At 51.8% G+C, this 23,956-nt stretch overlaps 1 protein-coding gene across 3 annotated transcripts in view; it reads left to right on the forward strand.

Moving 5' to 3' along the window:
- The window catches only part of LOC144952360 (putative defense protein 3), a 35,853-nt gene extending 15,328 nt beyond the window's left edge, over positions 1 to 20,525 (forward strand). For 2 of the 3 annotated variants that reach the window (XM_078882739.1, XM_078882741.1), the window contains exons 2-6: positions 6,525 to 6,776; positions 8,604 to 8,719; positions 10,410 to 10,522; positions 17,038 to 17,102; positions 20,425 to 20,525. In XM_078882739.1, coding sequence (XP_078738865.1) covers positions 6,575 to 6,776; positions 8,604 to 8,719; positions 10,410 to 10,522; positions 17,038 to 17,102; positions 20,425 to 20,507 — 579 coding nt within the window. In that variant the 5' untranslated portion in view covers positions 6,525 to 6,574 and the 3' untranslated portion in view covers positions 20,508 to 20,525. The remainder of the gene's footprint in view (positions 1 to 6,524; positions 6,777 to 8,603; positions 8,720 to 10,409; positions 10,523 to 17,037; positions 17,103 to 20,424) is intronic. The other variant, XM_078882740.1, reaches the window with a different exon arrangement.
- Positions 20,526 to 23,956: the final 3,431 nt, after the last annotated feature.

Genomic DNA, 23,956 nt, shown 5'->3' on the forward strand with positions numbered 1-23,956 from the left:
CCATAGACTCAACACTGCCCATAGACTCAACACTGCCCACAGACTCAACATCACCCATAGACTCAACACTGCACCACAGACTAAACACTGCACCATAGACTCAACACTGCCCATAGACTCAACACTGCACCATCGACTCAACACTCCCCATAGACTCAACACTGCACCACAGACTCAACACTGCCCATAGACTCAACACTGCCCATAGACTCAACACTGCCCATAGACTCAACACTGCCCATAGACTCAACACTGCACCATAGACTCAACACTGCCCATAGACTCAACACTGCCCATAGACTTAACACTGCACCATAGACTCAACACTGCCCATAGACTCAACACTGCCCATAGACTCAACACTGCACCATAGACTCAACACTGCCCATAGACTCAACACTGCACCATCGACTCAACACTGCACCATAGACTCAAAACTGCACCATAGACTCAACACTGCACCATAGACTCAACACTGCACCATAGACTCAACACTGCCCCATAGACTCAACACTGCACCATAGACTCAACACTGCACCATAGACTCAAAACTGCATCATAGACTCAACACTGCACCAAACACTCAACACTGCACCATAGACTCAACACTGCACCATAGACTCAACACTGCACCATGGAATCAACACTGCACCATAGACTCAATACTGCACCATAGACTCAACACTGCCCCATAGACTCAACACTGCACCATAGACTCAACACTGCACCATAGACTCAACACTGCACAATCGACTCAACACTGCCCCATAGACTCAACACTGCACCATAGACTCAGCACTGCACCATAGACTCAACACTGCACCATAGACTCAACACTGCCCATAGACTCAACACTGCCCATAGACTCAACACTGCACCATAGACTCAGCACTGCCCATAGACTCAACACTGCACCATAGACTCAGCACTGCACCATAGACTCAACACTGCCCATAGACTCAACACTGCATCATCGACTCAACACTGCACCATAGACTCAACACTGCACCATAGACTCAACACTGCCCATAGACTCAACACTGCACCATGGAATCAACACTGCACCATAGACTCAACACTGCACCATAGACTCAACACTGCACCATAGACTCAACACTGCACCAGAGACTCAACACTGCACCATAGACTCAACACTGCACCAGAGACTCAACACTGCCCATAGACTCAACACTGCACCATAGACTCAACACTGCACCATAGACTCAACACTGCACCAGAGACTCAACACTGCACCATAGACTCAACACTGCACCATAGACTCAACACTGCCCATAGACTCAACACTGCACCACAGACTCAACACTGCACCATAGACTCAACACTGCACCATAGACTCAACACTGCACCATAGACTCAACACTGCACCATCGACTCAACACTGCTCATAGACTCAACACTGCACCACAGACTCAACACTGCACCATAGACTCAACACTGCACCACAGACTCAACACTGCACCATAGACTCAACACTGCACCATAGACTCAACACTGCACCACAGACTCAACACTGCCCATAGACTCAACACTGCACCACAGACTCAACACTGCACCATAGACTCAACACTGCACCATAGACTCAACACTGCCCATAGACTCAACACTGGACCATAGACTCAACACTGCACCACAGACTCAACACTGCACCATAGACTCAACACTGCACCACAGACTCAACACTGCCCATAGACTCAACACTGCACCACAGACTCAACACTGCACCATAGACTCAACACTGCACCACAGACTCAACACTGCCCATAGACTCAACACTGCACCATAGACTCAACACTGCACCACAGACTCAACACTGCACCATAGACTCAACACTGCACCACAGACTCAACACTGCACCATAGACTCAACACTGCACCATAGACTCAACACTGCACCATAGACTCAACACTGCCCATAGACTCAACACTGCACCACAGACTCAACACTGCACCATAGACTCAACACTGCCCATAGACTCAACACTGCACCATAGACTCAACACTGCACCATAGACTCAACACTGCACCATAGACTCAACACTGCACCATAGACTCAACACTGCACCATAGACTCAGCACTGCACCATAGACTCAGCACTGCACCATAGACTCAACACTGCACCATAGACTCAACACTGCACCATAGACTCAACACTGCCCATAGACTCAGCACTGCACCATAGACTCAACACTGCACCATAGACTCAATACTGCCCCATAGACTCAACACTGCCCATAGACTCAGCACTCCGCAAGTCCGATTAGCACTATACACTATGGGGAGTGGAGAATGTGGAGTGGTGAATGGGTGGAGGGGGAAATTGGGGGAGCAGAGGAGGCGAGGAATGGGTGGGGGCAGGAGGAGAATGGGGAAGGGGGGGGTGTGAATAGGGGGGGGGGGTGAATGGGGGGGGGGGTCAGGTGACGTTGTGTTCTCGGCTTGTTCCCCGCACCTGCACAGGGGTCGTGACCTCTCCCTCCCTCTCTCTTTCCCTCACCTGGCCTCACCTCGCGTCTCCCATCACCACCATCACCACCACCATCACCGCCATCACCATCACCGCCATCACCACCACCATCACCACCACCACCACCATCACCACCACCGCCATCACCACCACCACCACCACCATCACCACCATCACCATCACCACCATCACCACCGCCACCACCGCTATCACCACCATCACCACCATCACCACCATCACCACCATCACCACCACCGCCACCACCATCACCGCCACCACCACCGCCATCACCACCATCACCATCACCGCCACCACCACCATCACCACCACAACCATCACCACCATCACCACCATCACCACCACCAATCGACTCCCATCACCACCATCACCACTATCACCACCACGATCACCAAAAAGACAAAGGTCCCACTCGCTGTAGTAATTACCAGGCTGTCGGGGCAAGTGCTGTTAGTAGCATAACACACACACACAGGCACAAAGGCAAAGATCCCCCGCACAGCCTTCAGAGACTTTTGGGGAAAGTGGCACCTGCTGGGTCGGTCTCGCCACTCACCCCCTCGTGTGCCACCGAGCCCGGCCTTCACAGGTGCTGCTGCTACTCGCTACTAACAGCACTTGCCCCAACAGTCTGTTGAGGCTACACGGGGATCTTGGCCACGTGCGGTGCAAATGTTGAACGTCATAATCGGTGTTATTTCTACTGCAGGAGGAGGAGGAGGAATCCGATGAGCTATAAAGCTCTTTGTTCACAAATGGTTCAGTAGGAGGCACGGGGTCAGAACGTTCACAACAACAAATTTCAATACCAGGGACTTCTCTAATCACGAACGAGTTCGGTTCCAAACGTCTGTTCGTAAGTCGATTTGCTCGTAAGTTGATTTGTTCGTAAGTCGATTTGTTAGTAAGTCGATTTGTTACTGAGTCGATTTGTTACTGAGTCGATTTGTTAGTAAGTCGATTTGTCCGTAAGTCGATTTTTCCGTAAAAAGACTTCTTAATCGATTTGTTCATAAGTTGACTTGTTCATCAGTGGATTTGTTCGTGAGACAATTTGTTCGTGAGACAATTTGTTCAGGAGTCGATTTGTTCGTAAGTCGATTTGTTCATCAGTCAATTTGTTCGCGAGTCGATTTGTCCGTAAGTCGATTTGTTCATAAGTCGATTTGTTCGTAAGTCGATTTGTTCGTAAGTCGATTTGTTCGCAAGTCGATTTGTTCGTAAGTCGATTTGTTCGTAAGTCGATTTGTTCGCAAGTTGATTTGTTCGTAAGTCGATTTGTTCGCGAGTCGATTTGTTCGTAAGTCGATTTGTTCGTAAGTCAATTTGTTCGTAAGTCGATTTGTTCGCGAGTCGATTTGTTCGTAAGTCGATTTGTTCATAAGTCGATTTGTTCGTAAGTTGATTTGTTCGTAAGTCGATTTGTTCGTAAGTCAATTTGTTCATAAGTCGATTTGTTCGTAAGTCGATTTGTTCATCAGTCGATTTGTTCGTAAGTCAATTTGTTCATAAGTCGATTTGTTCGTAAGTCGATTTGATCGCGAGTCGATTTGTTCGCGAGTCGATTTGTTCATAAGTCGATTTGTTCGTAAGTCGATTTGTTCATAAGTCGATTTGTTCATGAGTCGATTTGTTCATAAGTCGATTTGTTCGTAAGTCAATTTGTTCGCAAGTCGATTTGTTCATGAGTCGATTTGTTCGCGAGTCGATTTGTTCGTAAGTCAATTTGTTCGTAAGTCGATTTGTTCATAAGTCGATTTGTTCGCGAGTCGATTTGTTCATAAGTCGATTTGTTCGTAAGTCAATTTGTTCGCAAGTCGATTTGTTCACCAGTCGATTTGTTCGTAAGTCGATTTGTCCATAAGTCGATTTGTTCGTAAGTCGATTTGTTCGTAAGTCGATTTGTTCGTAAGTCGATTTGTTCGTAAGTCGATTTGTCCATAAGTCGATTTGTTCGTAAGTCGATTTGTTCGTAAGTCGATTTGTTCGCAAGTCGATTTGTTCGTAAGTCGATTTGTTCGTAAGTCGATTTGTCCGTAAGTCGATTTGTTCACCAGTCGATTTGTTCTTAAGTCGATTTGTCCATAAGTCGATTTGTTCGTAAGTCGATTTGTTCGTAAGTCGATTTGTTCGCAAGTCGATTTGTTCGTAAGTCGATTTGTTCGTAAGTCGATTTGTTCGTAAGTCGATTTGTCCATAAGTCGATTTGTTCGTAAGTCGATTTGTTCGTAAGTCGATTTGTTCGTAAGTCGATTTGTTCGCAAGTTGATTTGTCCATAAGTCGATTTGTTCGTAAGTCGATTTGTTCGTAAGTCGATTTGTTCGTAAGTCGATTTGTTCGCAAGTCGATTTGTTCGTAAGTCGATTTGTTCGTAAGTCGATTTGTTCGTAAGTCGATTTGTCCATAAGTCGATTTGTTCGTAAGTCGATTTGTTCGTAAGTCGATTTGTTCGTAAGTCGATTTGTTCGCAAGTCGATTTGTTCGTAAGTCGATTTGTTCGTAAGTCGATTTGTTCGTAAGTCGATTTGTTCGCGAGTCGATTTGTTCGCGAGTCGATTTGTTCGTAAGTCGATTTGTTCGCGAGTCGATTTGTTCGTAAGTCGATTTGTTCGCGAGTCGATTTGTTCATAAGTCGATTTGTTCGTAAGTCGATTTGTTCGTAGGTCGATTTGTTCGCGAGTCGATTTGTTCATAAGTCGATTTGTTCGTAAGTCGATTTGTTCATAAGTCGATTTGTTCGTAAGTCGATTTGTTCGTAAGTCGATTTGTTCGTAAGTCGATTTGATCGCGAGTCGATTTGTTCGTAAGTCGATTTGTTCATAAGTCGATTTGTTCGTAAGTCGATTTGTTCGTAAGTCGATTTGTTCGTAAGTCGATTTGTTCGTAAGTCGATTTGTCCGTAAGTCGATTTGTTCGTGAGACAATTTGTTCGCGAGTAGAATTGTTCACGAGTTGGTTTGTACGTGAGTCGGTTTGTTCATCAGTGGATTTGTTCGTAAGTAGATTTGTTCGTGAGTCGATTTATTCAAACATCGATTTGATCGCGAGTCAATTTGATCGTCAAATAATCTGTAAGAGTGGTTCTTCTTAACGTGGGGTGCACGCCACCCCTTTGAGAACCAAACGTTAAGGACTGCTGGTGTAGTGTATAGTGTAGTGTACAGCAGTGTATAGTGCGGTGTATGGTGTATAGTGTAGTACATAGTCGTGTATAGTGTATAGTAGTGTATAGCAGTATATAGTAGTGTATAGTGTAGTATATAGTAGTGTATAGTGTAGTATATAGTAGTGTATAGTAGTGTATAGTGTAGTGTATAGTAGTATATAGTGTAGCATATAGTAGTGTATAGTAGTGTATAGTGTAGTGTATAGTGTAGTGTATAGTAGTGTATAGTGTAGTGTACAGCCGTTTATAGTAGTGTATAGTGTAGAACAGTGTATAGTAGTGTATAGTGTAGAGCAGTGTATGGTAGTGTATAGTATTGTATAGTGTAGTATATAGTCGTGTATAGTGTAGTGCATAGTATTGTATAGCAGTGTATAGTGTAGAGCAGTGTATAGTACTGTATAGTGTAGTGTATAGTGTAATGTATAGCAGTGTATAGTGTAGTAGTGTATAGTGTAGTGTTTAGTAGTGTATAGTGTAGTATATAGTGTAGTGTATGGTGTAGTATATAGTGTATTGTATAGTAGTGTATAGTGTGGTGTATAGCAGTGTATATTGCAGTGTATAGCAGTGTATAGTGTAGTGTAAAGAGTAGTGTATAGTGTAGTGTATAGCAGTGTATAGTGTAGTGTATAGTGTAGTAGTGTATAGTGTAGTGTAAAGAGTAGTGTATAGTCCAGTGTATAGCGCAGTGTATAGTCCAATGTATAGTGTAGTGTATAGTGCAGTGTATAGTGCAGTGTATAGTGTAGTTTAAAGACTGCAGGCAAAGCACCAGTGGTCTCGACGCACGGAAGATACACACAGAACTTCAGAGTAACCACCCCACCCATCGCCGCGTTCCTGGGCTCTAGGTTTGTTCCCACGTTTCCCGTCGGAGCGTACCTAGAGGCGTCACGGCGCGATGGCCCCTGCCGTGCTGTGGACCGCGTCGCTCGCCCTCCTGTGCCTCGTCTCGGGTACCAGCGGCTTCCCCGGGGGAGCTCCTACCTCCTCGTGCGTCGCCATGAGGCCCATGCACGACGGAGTTCGCACCCAGACGTCGCGAGCTCCCTACGGCATCACCGCTTCGGCCACCAACGGCAGCCTCAGCATGGCCTTCACGGGTGAGTTGGAGGGTGTGGGTGGGTGGTGCGGTGCCCACGTGTGTGTGTACGTGTGCGTGTGTCATCTCGGTCATCTCGGTCAGTCGACCCGTGGCACCTGCTGGGTCTGCCCCGTGACCTCCTGCCAGCGGGCGTTCGACACTTCACGTGGCCTCAAGGTGCACATGGCCTGGCACAAGCGTCGTGGTGACGTCACCGCCACTTAGTGGCGAATGGCGGTTGTTGTTGTTGTTGTGCGTGTGTGTCATCTCGGTCATCTCGGTCAGTCGACCTGTGGCAACTGGGTCTGCCCCGTGACCTCCTGCCAGCGGACGTTCGACACTTCACGTGGCCGTCTTCAGGTGGAGAACAGGTCTGTCGAGAAGGCAGAGTCTGACTTCTCGACAGACCTGTTCTCCACCTGAAGACGGCCAAGTCAGACTCTGCCTTCTCGACAGACCTGTTCTCCACCTGAAGACGGCTGCTTGCGTTGTGGCCGAAACGTCGTGAGAATTATTTTATTATGTTTTATTATTATTTTATTATTTTCCTTCTACGTGACTTTACCAAAAGAACCAAGAAGATGAATCCCTGCAGTCACGAAAGCTTTAAATCGAAACTTCACGTGGCCTCAAGGTGCACATGGCCTGGCACAAGCGTTGTGGTGACGTCACCGCCACTTAGTGGCGAATGGCGGTTGTTGTATGTGTGTATGTGTGTGTGTATTAGGCTGGCCTACCTACGATCCATCCTGGGTTTAACCACCAGGCTGGATTGTGTGAGGAGCTCACAAATCCTTGAAAGATCTGGGCAACGTCCCATCGCATGCCCAGCCACCGCATGCCTAAACAGCTTTTGTTCGGCCGGATCGAGGGGGCTAAGCGGGCGCGGCACGGGCTAGAGAAGAGATGGAGTGATGTGGTACAGGAGGACGTGGAGCTGAGTTGACTTGCCGATGACTGGTACCAGCGGTGTCAAGATCGGCCTCTGTGGAGGAGGCTCGTGAAAGACGCTGCTACTGGGCAGTTGGAGGCAGTAGCCCTCCAACAACAACGGAGGGAGGAGGAGCGATGCTCACAACAACGAGCGGAGCGCCGGGTGGATAAAGCGCAGCAAGTTAGCACAGTAGGGGGCACAGGTGGTGCATCAGCCAGTCATCCCGGTCATCTCGGTCAGTCGACCCGTGGCAACTGGGTCTGCCCCGTGACCTCCTGCCAGCGGGCGTTCGACACTTCACGTCGCCTTAACGTGCACATGGCCTGGCACAAGAGCCACGGTGACATCACCGCCAGTTCGTGGCGAATGAAGGTTATTGTTGTTGTTGCGTGTGTGTGTCTGTGTGCGGTAGTGTAGCGGTTAGCGCGCTGCGCTACGAACCTGGCGACCCGGGTTCGATTCCCGCTCACGGCCAACACCAGTGACGATTATCCGAACCGGTCCCGGGCCTCCCCTAGGTCGACTCAGCCTTAAATGAGTACCTGGTGTGGTGTGTAAACATCGCCGTTGGGGAGACAAAGGCGGTCGGGCGTGGTGCTGGCCACCCACCACCCCCTCGTGTACCGTTGCGGCCTTCATAGGTGCTCGCTAACAGCACTTGCCCCTACAGTCTGTTAAGGCTATACGGGGGATCTTTGTCTTTGTATGTCGATGTCCCGGCTGCTGTAACTGCTGCTGCTGTCCCTACTGCTGCTGTACCTGCTGCTGCTGCTGCCCTTGTTGCTGCTGTTGTCCCTGCTATTGCTGCACCTGTTACTGCTGCTGCTGTAACTGCTGCTGCTGTTGTTGAACCTGCTGCTGCTGCTGCTGCCCCTGCTGCTGCTGCTGTAACTGCTGCCCGTGTTGCTCCAGTGCGGGTGATGGGCCCGGTGTACCGTGGCCTCCTGCTGCAGGCCCGCACGCCGGGGGGAGCCACGCGGCCCATGGGCACATGGCAGGGCCTTCCCAGGGACACGCGTCTTCTGCAGGTGAGATGTTGACTACCTCGCCCGGTACATAGGAGGTCGTGGATTCGATCCCGACCATGGCGATGCCTGCTGGATATTTGAAGTTTTCGTGTCTCTTTCTCATCATCATCACAGTGGCGAGATATTAACTACCTCGCCTGGTGTGCAGGAGGTCGTGGTTCGATCCCGACCCTGGCAATGCCTGCTGGACATTTGTGGGTGGTGAGATGTTGACTACCTCGCCCGGTGTGCAGGAGGTCGTGGGTTTGATCTTGACCCTGGCGAGGCATTGCTGTATATATGTGTATGGTGAGATGTTAACTACCTCGCCCGGTGTGCAGGAGGTCGTGGGTTCGATACCGATCCTGGCAATGCCTGCTGGACATTTGTGGGTGGCGAGATGTTGACTACCTCGCCCGGTGTGCAGGAGGTCGTGGGTTCGATCTTGACCCCTGACACGCTGTGTTTAGGAGATGTTAACTACCTCGCCTGGTACGCAGGAGGTCGTGGGTTCGATCCCGACCCTGACGTTGCCTGTTGCTGCATATTTTGGAGTTTGCGTCTCAATTTTTCCCCGGGTCCTCCGGTTTCCCCCTCGACATTTAGAAGCATGCGTTGAGAGTATTGGACTACTGCTGGAAATGTCCACGCGACAAGCCACTTCGTTGAGCTATCATTTGTAGCCAAGTCGCGTCGCAAAAAAGAGCTCTACATCTTAGTGGTGCCACCTGGTAAAGTTTCAATAGTCCATGTACACTGGTCAACAAAAAACAAAACATGTTTTTCTGGCCTGGACTTTTGCAGCTGTTCTAGACTAATTTCAGGGTGCTGATTCCAAATATGATCTCAGATTTGCTCTATCACATCTCATTTTTATGCTATCGGTATACCCCATTTTCATTAATTTTACCCGAAATTAACTCTGTCACTTATGATTGCAAGTTGTTGCGAGTCGGTGACTGCTTTAGTGTTAAACTACGGTGCTGTATTTTTAGGATAGTGTGTTTATAATATCATTTTATGTAGATATCCACATTTATCTAATATCTTTCTTCTGCAGTTTTTATTGATAATGCAATATTTGATATCTCAAAAACCTGATGTGATAGACAAAAACTGATGCCAGATTTGAAAATTACCGTAAAAACCGTTGGAATACCTTATGCCAGAAAAAGTGTGTTGACCAGTGTTATGAATGTTGAAATTCCTTTGCAAGCGTACGTAGCCACCCCTAGCTAATCGGAGGTGCGGGGGAAATACAAACAAACTGAACACAACAAACAGTTCCAAAAGAAACGAGTTCTTGTAACTGAGAGCACGTCCCAGCTGCTGATCATGTTGAGAACCCAAGAGGCCAGGGTGGGAGTTACATAAGGCAGCACTTGCCCCAGAAGTCTGTTGAGGCTACACGGGGGGACCTTTGTCTTGTGCCGGCCTTCAATGGGTACTCACCTGAAGACGATTGCTTGTGTTGCGATCGAAATGTCGTGATATTTTTCTTATTATTTTATCTACGTGGCTTTACCTGAATACGCATAGAATGCGAATATTCATGGGTTCCACTCGCTAGCAGCACTTGCCCCAGCAGTTTGTTGAGGCTACACGGGGGATCTTTGTCTGTGTCTACATTCATAGGTGCTGCTACTCGCTACTAACAGCACTTGCCCCAGCAGTCTGTTGAGGCTACACGGCGGACCCTTTGTCTTTGCAGTGCGACGGCAGAGATGCAAGTGCGGTGACTCACTCGAACATCAACGAGAAGATTAATCAGACCTTCACCTGGCTCCCGCCGGCAGGAGGCCTCACCGGGCCCATCATGTTCATGTAAGACCTGCCGTGCAACCATCCACAGCTCTCCCTCCTTCAAGCACAGCTCTCTCCTTCATCCACAACTTTCTCCTTCATCCACAGCTCTCCCTCCTTCATGCACGGCTCTCTCCTTCATCCACAGCTCTCTCCTTCATTCACAGCTCTCCCTCCTTCATGCACGGCTCTCTCCTTCATCCACAGCTCTCTCCTTCATTCACAGCTCTCCCTCCTTCATGCACAGCTCTCTCCTTCATCCACAGCTCTCTCCTTCATTCACAGCTTCCTCCTTCATCCGTAGTTCCCGCCCGCCTTCATCCACAGCTCTCTCATTTACACACATATCTTTCTTTCATCCACAGCTCTCTCCTTCATCCACAGCTCCCTCCTTCATCTATAGCTCTCTCCTTCATCCACAGCTCTCTCATTCATCCACACCTCTCTCGTTCACCCACAGCTCCCTCCTTCATCCACAGCTCTCCCTCCTTCATCCACAGCTCCCTCCTTCATCCACAGCTCCCTCCTTCATCCGCAGCTCCCTCCTTCATCCACAGCTCCCTCCTTCATCCACAGCTCTCTCCTTCATCCGCAGCTCCCTCCTTCATCCACAGCTCCCTCCTTCATCCACAGCTCTCTCCTTCATCCACAGCTCTCCCTCCTTCATCCACAGCTCCCTCCTTCATCCACAGCTCCCTCCTTCATCCACAGCTCTCCCTCCTTCATCCACAGCTCCCTCCTTCATCCACAGCTCCCTCCTTCATCCACAGCTCCCTCCTTCATCCACAGCTCCCTCCTTCATCCACAGCTCCCTCCTTCATCCACAGATCTCTCCTTCATCCACAGCTCTCCCTCCTTCATCCACAGCTCCCTCCTTCATCCACAGCTCCCTCCTTCATCCACAGCTCTCCCTCCTTCATCCACAGCTCCCTCCTTCATCCACAGCTCCCTCCTTCATCCACAGCTCTCTCCTTCATCCACAGCTCTCCCTCCTTCATCCACAGCTCTCTCCTTCACCCACAGCTCCCTCCTTCATCCACAGCTCTCCCTCCTTCATCCGCAGCTCCCTCCTTCATCCACAGCTCCCTCCTTCATCCACAGCTCTCTCCTTCATCCACAGCTCTCCCTCCTTCATCCACAGCTCCCTCCTTCATCCACAGCTCCCTCCTTCATCCACAGCTCTCTCCTTCATCCACAGCTCCCTCCTTCATCCACAGCTCCCTCCTTCATCCACAGCTCCCTCCTTCATCCACAGCTCTCTCCTTCATCCACAGCTCCCTCCTTCATCCACAGCTCCCTCCTTCATCCACAGCTCCCTCCTTCATCCACAGCTCCCTCCTTCATCCACAGCTCTCTCCTTCATCCGCAGCTCCCTCCTTCATCCACAGCTCTCTCCTTCATCCACAGCTCCCTCCTTCATCCACAGCTCCCTCCTTCATCCACAGCTCCCTCCTTCATCCACAGCTCCCTCCTTCATCCACAGCTCCCTCCTTCATCCACAGCTCCCTCCTTCATCCGCAGCTCCCTCCTTCATCCACAGCTCTCTCCTTCATCCACAGCTCTCTCCTTCATCCACAGCTCTCCCTCCTTCATCCACAGCTCCCTCCTTCATCCACAGCTCCCTCCTTCATCCACAGCTCTCTCCTTCATCCACAGCTCTCCCTCCTTCATCCACAGCTCTCTCCTTCATCCACAGCTCTCCCTCCTTCATCCACAGCTCCCTCCTTCATCCACAGCTCTCCCTCCTTCATCCACAGCTCCCTCCTTCATCCACAGCTCTCCCTCCTTCATCCGCAGCTCCCTCCTTCATCCACAGCTCTCCCTCCTTCATCCACAGCTCCCTCCTTCATCCACAGCTCTCCCTCCTTCATCCGCAGCTCCCTCCTTCATCCACAGCTCTCCCTCCTTCATCCACAGCTCCCTCCTTCATCCGCAGCTCCCTCCTTCATCCACAGCTCTCCCTCCTTCATCCACAGCTCCCTCCTTCATCCACAGCTCTCTCCTTCATCCACAGCTCCCTCCTTCATCCACAGCTCCCTCCTTCATCCACAGCTCCCTCCTTCATCCACAGCTCCCTCTTTCATCCACAGCTCCCTCCTTCATCCACAGCTCCCTCCTTCATCCACAGCTCCCTCTTTCATCCACAGCTCCCTCCTTCATCCACAGCTCCCTCCTTCATCCACAGCTCCCTCCTTCATCCACAGCTCCCTCTTTCATCCACAGCTCCCTCCTTCATCCACAGCTCCCTCCTTCATCCACAGCTCCCTCCTTCATCCACAGCTCTCTCCTTCATCCACAGCTCCCTTCTTCATCCACAGCTCCCTCCTTCATCCACAGCTCCCTCCTTCATCCACAGCTCCCTCCTTCATCCACAGCTCCCTCCTTCATCCACAGCTCTCTCCTTCATCCACAGCTCCCTCCTTCATCCACAGCTCCCTCCTTCATCCACAGCTCTCCCTCCTTCATCCACAGCTCCCTCCTTCATCCACAGCTCTCTCCTTCATCCACAGCTCCCTCCTTCATCCACAGCTCCCTCCTTCATCCACAGCTCCCTCTTTCATCCACAGCTCCCTCCTTCATCCACAGCTCCCTCCTTCATCCACAGCTCCCTCCTTCATCCACAGCTCTCTCCTTCATCCACAGCTCCCTCCTTCATCCACAGCTCCCTCCTTCATCCACAGCTCTCCCTCCTTCATCCACAGCTCCCTCCTTCATCCACAGCTCTCTCCTTCATCCACAGCTCCCTCCTTCATCCACAGCTCCCTCCTTCATCCACAGCTCCCTCCTTCATCCACAGCTCCCTCTTTCATCCACAGCTCTCCCTCCTTCATCCACAGCTCCCTCCTTCATCCACAGCTCTCTCCTTCATCCACAGCTCCCTCCTTCATCCACAGCTCCCTCCTTCATCCACAGCTCCCTCTTTCATCCACAGCTCCCTCCTTCATCCACAGCTCCCTCCTTCATCCACAGCTCCCTCCTTCATCCACAGCTCCCTCTTTCATCCACAGCTCCCTCCTTCATCCACAGCTCCCTCCTTCATCCACAGCTCCCTCCTTCATCCACAGCTCCCTCCTTCATCCACAGCTCCCTCTTTCATCCACAGCTCTCCCTCCTTCATCCACAGCTCCCTCCTTCATCCACAGCTCCCTCCTTCATCCACAGCTCCCTCCTTCATCCACAGCTCCCTCCTTCATCCACAGCTCCCTCCTTCATCCACAGCTCCCTCCTTCATCCACAGCTCCCTCCTTCATCCACAGCTCCCTCCTTCATCCACAGCTCTCTCCTTCATCCACAGCTCCCTCTTTCATCCACAGCTCCCTCCTTCATCCACAGCTCCCTCCTTCATCCACAGCTCCCTCCTTCATCCACAGCTCTCTCCTTCATCCACAGCTCTCTCCTTCATCCACAGCTCCCTCCTTCATCCACAGCTCCCTCCTTCATCCACAGCTCCCTCCTTCATCCACAGCTCCCTCTTTCATCCACAGCTCCCTCCTTCATCCACAGCTCCCTCCTTCATCCACAGCTCCCTCCTTCATCCACAGCTCCCTCCTTCATCCACAGCTCTCTCCTTCATCCACAGCTCCCTCCTTCATCCACAGCTCCCTCCTTCATCCACAGCTCCCTCCTTCATCCACAGCTCCCTCTTTCATCCACAGCTCCCTCCTTCATCCACAGCTCTCTCCTTCATCCACAGCTCCCTCCTTCATCCACAGCTCCCTCCTTCATCCACAGCTCCCTCTTTCATCCACAGCTCCCTCCTTCATCCACAGCTCCCTCCTTCATCCACAGCTACCTCCTTCATCCACAGCTCTCCCTCCTTCATCCACAGCTCTCCCTCCTTCATCCACAGCTCCCTCCTTCATCCACAGCTCCCTCCTTCATCCACAGCTCTCCCTCCTTCATCCACAGCTCCCTCCTTCATCCGCAGCTCCCTCCTTCATCCACAGCTCCCTCCTTCATCCACAGCTCCCTCCTTCATCCACAGCTCTCCCTCCTTCATCCACAGCTCCCTCCTTCATCCACAGCTCTCTCCTTCATCCACAGCTCCCTCCTTCATCCACAGCTCTCTCCTTCATCCACAGCTCCCTCCTTCATCCACAGCTCCCTCCTTCATCCACATCTCTCACCTTCATCCACAGCTACCTCCTTCATCCACAGCTCTCTCATTCACCCACATCTCATTCATCCACAGCTCTCTCCTTCATCCACAGCCCTCTCATTCACCCACAGCTCCTTCCTTCATCCACATCACCCTCCTTCATCCACAGCTCCCTCATTCATGATGATGATAGTGATGATAACGGTGGTGATGATAATGATTGGGATGATGATAATGGTGGTGATGATGATGATGGAGATGATGATGATGGAGATGATGATGATGATGATGATGATGATGGAGATGATGATGATGATGGAGATGATGATGATGATGATGATAGAGTCAATGATAATGGAGATGATGATGATGATGATGATGGAGATGATGGGGATGATGATGGGGACAATGATGATGATGATGATTTAGATGATGATGATGGAGATGATAATGATAGGGTCAACGATAATGATGATGATGGAGATGATGATGGAGTTGATGATGACGGAAATGATGATGGAGATGATGGGGATGATGATGATGATGATGGGGACGATGTCGATGATGATTTAGATGATGATGGAGATGATGATGATGATGATGTAAGGGTCAATGATGATGATGATGGGGAGGATGATGATGATGATGATGATGATGGGGATGATGATGGGGACAATGATGATGATGATGATTTAGATGATGATGATGATGATGGGGATGATGATGGAGTTGATGATGATGGAAATGATGATGGAGATGATGATGGAGATGATGATGATGATGGAGATGATGATAGAGATGATGACGATGATGATGGAGATGATGATGATGATGGAGATGATGATAGAGATGATGACGATGATGATGGAGATGATTATGGAGATGATGACGATGATGGAGATGATGATGATGATAATAGGGTCAATGATAATGGAGATGATGATGGAGATGATGATGATAGGGTCAATGATGATTATGATGGTTATGATGATAGGGTCAATGATTATGATGATGGAGATGATGATGGAGACGATGATGGAGACGATGATGGAGATGATGATGGAGATGATGATGATGATGATGATGATGGAGATGATGACGATGATGACGATGATGGAGATGATGATGATTTAGATGATGGGGACGATGATGATGATTTAGATGATGATGGAGATGATGATGGAGATGGAGATGATGATGGAGATGATGATGGAGATGATGATAGAGATGATGACGATGATGATGATGGAGATGATGATGATGATGATGATGATGGAGATGATGACGATGATGGAGATGATGATGATTTAGATGATGGGGACGATGATGATGATTTAGATGATGATGGAGATGATGATGATGATGATGATGATGATGGAGATGATGATGGAGATGATGATAATGATGATGGAGATGATGATGGAGATGATGATAGAGATGATGACGATGATGATGATGGAGATGATGATGATGATGATGGAGATGATGACGATGATGGAGATGATGATGATTTAGATGATGGGGACGATGATGATGATGATTTAGATGATGATGGAGATGATGATGATGATGATGGAGATGATGATGGAGATGATGATAGAGATGATGACGATGATGATGGAGATGATTATGGAGATGATGACGATGATGGAGATGATGATGATGATGATAATAGGGTCAATGATAATGGAGATGATGATGGAGATGATGATGATAGGGTCAATGATGATTATGATGGTTATGATGATAGGGTCAATGATTATGATGATGGAGATGATGATGGAGACGATGATGGAGATGATGATGGAGATGATGATGATGATGGAGATGATGATGATTTAGATGATGGGGACGATGATGATGATTTAAATGATGATGGAGATGATGATGATGATGATGGAGATGATGATGATGGAGATGATGATGATGGAGATGATGATGGAGATGATGATAGAGATGATGACGATGATGATGATGGAGATGATGATGATGATGATGATGGAGATGATGACGATGATGGAGATGATGATGATTTAGATGATGGGGACGATGATGATGATGATTTAGATGATGATGGAGATGATGATGATGATGGAGATGATGATAGAGATGATGACGATGATGATGATGATGGAGATGATGATGATGGAGATGATGATGATTTAGATGATGGGGACGATGATGATGATGATTTAGATGATGATGGAGATGATGATGGAGATGATGATGATGGAGATGATGATGGAGATGATGATAGAGATGATGACGATGATGATGATGATGGAGATGATGATGGAGATGATGACGATGATGGGGACGACGATGATGATGATTTAGATGATGATGGAGATGGTGACGATGATGGGGACGATGTTGATGATGATTTAGATGATGATGGAGATGATGATGGGGACGATGTTGATAATGTCTCTCTCAGCGCTGCTGTAGCCGAGTCGCGTGAGGTCTACTGGATGGACATTCGCTCCTCGGTTCTCAATGGAGGTGACCGCCACACCCCGCGACACAAACACACACCCTCACCCTGACCTGACCCTGACCCTGACCCCGTGACATGGACACACACCATCACCTGACCTTGACCCTGACCCTCACCTGACCCTGTGACACGGACACACACCCTCACCGTGACCCTGACCCCGTGACACAGACACACACCCTCACCCTGACCCTGACCCCGTGACACGGATGCACACCCTCACCCTCACCTGACCTTGACCCTGACCCTGACCCCGTGACATGGACACACACCCTCACCCTGACCCTCACCCTCACCTGACCTTGACCCTGACCCTGACCCCGTGACACGGACACACACCATCACCCTGACCCTGACCCTCCCCTGACCCCACGACATGGACACACATCATCACCTGACCCTCACCCTGACCCCGTGACACGGACACACACCCTCACCCTGACCTTGACCCTGACCCCGCGACACGGACACACACTCTCACCCTGACCCTCACCCTGACCCCGTGACATGGACACACACCCTTATCCTGACCTTCACCCTGACCCCGTGACACGGACACACACCCTCACCCTGACCCTGACCCTCACCTGACCTTGACCCTGACCCCACGACACGGACACACACCCTCACCCTGACCCTCACTCTGACCCTCACCCTGACCCTGACCCCGTGACACACACCCTCACCCTGACCCTCACCTGACCCCGTGACACACACCCTCACCCTGACCCTGACCTTGACCCTGACCCCGTGACACGGACACACACCCTCACCCTGACCCTCACCCTGACCCCACTACACGGACACACACCCTCACCCTGACCCTCACCCTGACCCCGTGACACGGACACACACCCTCACCCTGACCCCGTGACACTGACACACACCCTCACCCTCACCTGACCTTGACCCTGACCCCGTGACATGGACACACACCCTCACCCTGACCCTCACCCTGACCCCACGACACGGGGACACACCCTCACCCTGACCCTCACCCTGACCCCGTGACACGGACACACACCCTCACCCTGACCCCGTGACATAGACACACACCCTCACCTGACCTTGACCCTGACCCTGACCCCGTGACACAGACACAAACCCTCACCCTGACCCTCACCCTGACCCCGTGACACAGACACACACCCTCACCCTGACTCTCACCCTGACCCCGTGACACACACCCTCAGCCTGACCCCATGACACAGACACACACCCTCACCCTGACCCTCACCCTGACCCCGTGACACGGACACACACCCTCACCCTGACCATCACCCTGACCCCGTGACACACACCCTCACCTGACCCTCACCCTGACCCCGTGACACAGACACGCACCCTCACCCTGACCCCGTGACACAGACACACACCCTCACCCTGACCCTCACCCTGACCCCGTGACACGGGCACACACCCTCAACCTGACCATCACCCTGACCCCGTGACACAGACACACACCCTCACCCTGACCCCGTGACACGGACACACACCCTCACCCTGACCCTCACCCTGACCCCGTGACACGGACACACACCCTCACCCTGACCATCACCCTGACCCCGTGACACACACCCTCACCTGACCTTCACCCTGACCCCGTGACACAGACACACACCCTCACCCTGACCCCGTGACACACACCCTCACCCTGACCCTCACCCTGACCCTCACCCTGACCCTCACCCTGACCCCGTGACACACACCCTCACCCTGACCCTCACCCTGACCCTCACCTGACCCTGACCCATGCCCTGAACCCTGACCCTGACCGTGACCCTGACACCAAAACCTGTGAGTTTGTTCACCGGAGCCGAGTTCGATTGTTGAGGCTACACGGGGGAGCTTTGTCTGTGTCTATGTGTGTCTCTGTGTGTGTGTGTCTGTGTGTGTGTCTGTGTGTGTGTGTGTCTGTGTGTGTGTGTGTATGTGTGTGTGTCTGTGTGTGTGTCTGTGTGTGTGCGTGTCTGTGTGTGTGTGTCTGTGTGTGTGTGTGTATGTCTGTGTGTGTCTGTGTGTGTGTGTCTGTGTGTGTGTCTGTGTGTGTGTCTGTGTGTGTGTGTGTCTGTGTGTCTGTGTGTGTGTCTGTGTGTGTGTCAAGCGTCGTGGTGACGTCACCGCCACTTAGTAGCGAATGGCGGTTGTTGTTGTGTCAGTGTGTGGGATATGATGGGAGGCTGATCGATGCCCGGGTGCGGTCAAGGGATGGCTCCCTATTGGTCAACCACGTTATGTATACTGACGACCTGGTAATTGCGGCTCACTCAGAGGAGAAGTTAGAGACGCTGCTGCTGCTGAAACTGTATGACACTAAGAGGTGGGGCCTTACCATCAGCCCCACCAAAACGAAGCACCTGCCTGGGTATTTTGTGCCACCAAACACTCCACCCCCACAACTCCCAATCGGTGATGGGCAGTTGTGGAGAGAGTGGAGAGTTTCCCATACCTGGGCAGCGTGCACATGACCGGCTCCGACTTAACAGCAGAGGTCTCACTCCGAATCAGTCGAGCGGCAATATCTTTTCATCGGTTGCGTAACGCTGTGTGGAAGCTACCTGGTCTGTCGCTCCGCACGAAGCTTCGGGTCTTCTCGGCCACAGTCATTCCCTCCCTTCTCTACGCTTGCGAAACGTGGACCCCCCTAATGGAGCATCTTTGCCGGTTAGAAACATTTAGGCTGGCCTGCCTACGATCCATCCTGGGTTTAACCAGGCTGGATTGTGTGAGGAGCTCACAAATCCTCAAAAGATCTGGGCAAAGTCCCATCGGTGAGCACCTCCGGCAATCACCGCAAGCCCAAACAGCTTTTGTTCGGCCGGATCGAGGGGGCTAAACGGGCGCGGCACGGGCTAGAGAAGAGATGGAGTGATGTGGTACAGGAGGACGTGGAGCTGAGTGGACTTGCCGATGACTGGTACCAGCGGTGTCAAGATCGGCCTCTGTGGAGGAGGCTCGTGAAGGACGCTACTGGGCAGTTGGAGGCAGTCGCCCTCCAACAACAACGGAGGGCGGAGGAGCGACGCTCACAACAACAAGCGGAGCGCCGGGTGGCTAAAGCACAGCGAGTTGGTACAGTAGGGGGCACAAGGTGGTGCATCGGCCAGTCATCTCGGTCATCTCAGTCAGTCGACCCGTGGCACCTGCTGGGTCTGCCCCGTGACCTCCTGCCAGCGGGCGTTCGACACTTCACGTGATAGCCTCAAGGTGCACATGGCCTGACACAAGCGTCGTGGTGTCGTTACCGCCACTTAGTGGCGAATGGCGGTTGTTGTGTGTGTGTCTGTGTGCGTGTGTGTCTGTGTGTGCCCCTTCCTCATGACCCAGGACTCTTCATCCAGAGCGGCGCCTCCCTCACCTGGCTGGCAGCCGCGGGCTCGCTGCTGTGCGCGAGCGCTCTCCGCCTCTGAAGCGGCGGGGAGAGACACACGGAGACACGCGGGGGGAGACACGCGGGGGGAGACACGCGGGGGAGACACACGGGGGGAGACACACGGAGACACGAGGGGAGAGACACACGGAGACACGCGGGGAGAGACACACGGAGACACGCGGGGGGAGACACACGGAGACACGCGGGGAGAGACACACGGAGACACGCGGGGAGAGACACACGGAGACACGCGGGGAGAGACACACGGAGACACGCAGGGAGAGACACACGGAGACACGCGGGGAGAGACACACGGAGACACGCGGGGAGAGACACACGGAGACACGCGGGGAGAGACACACGGAGACACGCGGGGAGAGACACACGGAGACACGCGGGGAGAGACACACGGAGACACGCGGGGAGAGACACACGGAGACACGTGGGGAGAGACACACGGAGACACGCGGGGGGAGACACGCGGGGGGAGACACACCGGAGACACGCGGGGACCTGGGCGGAGACACACGGGAAGAGACAAGCGGGAGACACACGGGGACACGCGGGGGGAGAGGGAGGGAGACGCAGGGTAACACGAAGCCTGCACCGGGAGACACGGAGAGACACGGAGAGACAGAGACACTTCGAGATGCGGGGAGCCAGAGACACGGGGGAGATATGAACACTGGGAGATACGGAGACACACGGGCAGACAGAGACACGGGGACACGTGGACACGGGGAGAGAGACACAGAGACACGGGGACACGTGGACACGGGGAGACGGACACACGGAGACACGGGGAGACAGAGACACGGGGAGGCGGGGAGACACAGAGACACAGAGACACGGGGACACGTGGACACGGGGAGACAGAGACACGGGGAGACACGGGGAGACACGGTGACACGGGGAGACAGGGAAACGTGGAGACGTGGACACGGGGAGACAGAGACACGGGGAGACACGGGGAGACGGGGAGAGACAGAGACACGGGGAGACGGGGAGACACGGGGACACTGGGAGACACAGGGACACGTGGACACGGGGAGACAGAGACACGGGGAGACACGGGGAGACACGGGGACACGGGGAGACGGAGAGACGGGGACACGGGGAGACACAGAGACACAGGGACACGTGGACACGGGGAGACACGGGGAGACAGAGACACGGGGACACGGGGAGACACGTGGACACGGGGAGACAGAGACACGGGGAGACACGGGGACACGTGGAGACACGGCGACCGGAGCGCCCTGATTGCTCTCCGTAGTCAACAACAACAACAACTCTCGCTTGTCAACAACAACAACAACAACAGCAGCACCACCACCACCACCACCACGTGTGTTTGCTGGGCTATGAACCCGGCTGTGAGCCGAGTTCGATTCCCGCTCGCGGCCACCACCAACAACAACAGTAACAACAACAATAACAGCAACACTCACCACTAGTACACTCACCACTCGTAGACTCACCACTAGTACACTCACCACTACACTCACCACTACTACACTCACCACTACTACACTCACCACTACTACACTCACCACTAGTACACTCACCACTCGTAGACTCACCACTAGTACACTCACCACTACTACACTCACCACCACACTCACCACCACACTCACCACCACACTCACCACCACACTCACCACCACTACACTCACCACTAGTACACTCATCACCACTACACTCACCACTACTACACTCACCACTACTACACTCACCACTAGTACACTCACCACTCGTAGACTCACCACTAGTACACTCACCACTACACTCACCACCACACTCACCACCACACTCACCACCACACTCACCACCACACTCACCACCACTACACTCACCACTAGTACACTCATCACCACTACACTCACCACTACTACACTCACCACTACTACACTCACCACTACTACACTCACCACTAGTACACTCACCACTCGTAGACTCACCACTAGTACACTCACCACTACTACACTCACCACCACACTCACCACCACACTCACCACCACACTCACCACCACACTCACCACCACTACACTCACCACTAGTACACTCATCACCACTACACTCACCACTACTACACTCACCACTACACTCACCACTACACTCACCACTACTACACTCACCACCACACTCACCACTACACTCACTACTACACTCACCACTACACTCACCACTACACTCACCACTATACTCACCACTACACTCACCACTACACTCACCACCACACTCACCACTACACTCACCACTACACTCACCACTACACTCACCACTGCACTCACCACGAGTACACTCACCACTACACTCACCACTACACTCACCACTATACTCACCACTACACTCACTACCACACTCACCACTACACTCACCACGAGTACACTCACCACCACTACACTCACCACTACTACACTCACCACTAGTACACTCACCACTACACTCACCACTACACTCACCACTAGTACACTCACCACCACTACACTCACCACTACTACACTCACCACTACTACACTCACCACTACACTCACCACTAGTACACTCACTACACTCACCACTAGTACACTCACTACACTCACCACTACTACACTCACCACTAGTACACTCACCACTAGTACACTCACTACACTCACCACTACTACACTCACCACTATACTCACCACTACACTCACCACTAGTACACTCACCACTATACTCACCACTACACTCACCACCACTACACTCACCACCACTACACTCACCACCACTACACTCACCACTAGTACACTCACCACTAGTACACTCACCACCACTACACTCACCACTATACTCACCACTACTACACTCACCACTATACTCACCACTACACTCACCACTAGTACACTGACCACTAGTACACTCACCACCACTATACTCACCACTACACTCACCACTACTACACTCACCACTATACTCACCACTACACTCACCACTAGTACACTGACCACTAGTACACTCACTACACTCACCACTAGTACACTCACCACTATACTCACCACTGCACTCACCACGAGTACATCGCAAGTGGGAGAGAAACTCAAACAAACTCAAACTTAATTTCCCCGGACGAGAATACGGGGCAACTATGGGTCCTGGGCCTCCCCTAGGTCGACTCAGCCTCAAATGAGTACCTGGTGCGGTGTGCAGTGAACATCGCCACTGGGGAGACAAAGGCGGCCGGGCGTGGTGCTGACGACCCACCCCCTCGTGTTCCGTTCTGGCCTTTATAGGCGCTGCTGCTGCTGCTTGCTGCTAGCGAACAGCACTTGCCCCAACAGTCTGCTAAGGCTATACGGGGGATCTTTATCTTTGTGTGCCCTTCACAGTGGGGGGGGGGGAGGGGCGGGACAAAGACAATAGGCGACGTTTCGAGCAACGGCTCCTCTTCATGGCACGTGAGATTTTGTAGTTTTCCAAGCGCTACTAATGTAACGGCGTAAGTAGCGTAGGAGACGTTGTCGG

The sequence above is a fragment of the Lampetra fluviatilis genome, chromosome 67 (assembly GCF_964198595.1).
Source record: "Lampetra fluviatilis chromosome 67, kcLamFluv1.1, whole genome shotgun sequence".
NCBI classification, from domain to species: Eukaryota; Metazoa; Chordata; class Hyperoartia; order Petromyzontiformes; family Petromyzontidae; genus Lampetra; species Lampetra fluviatilis.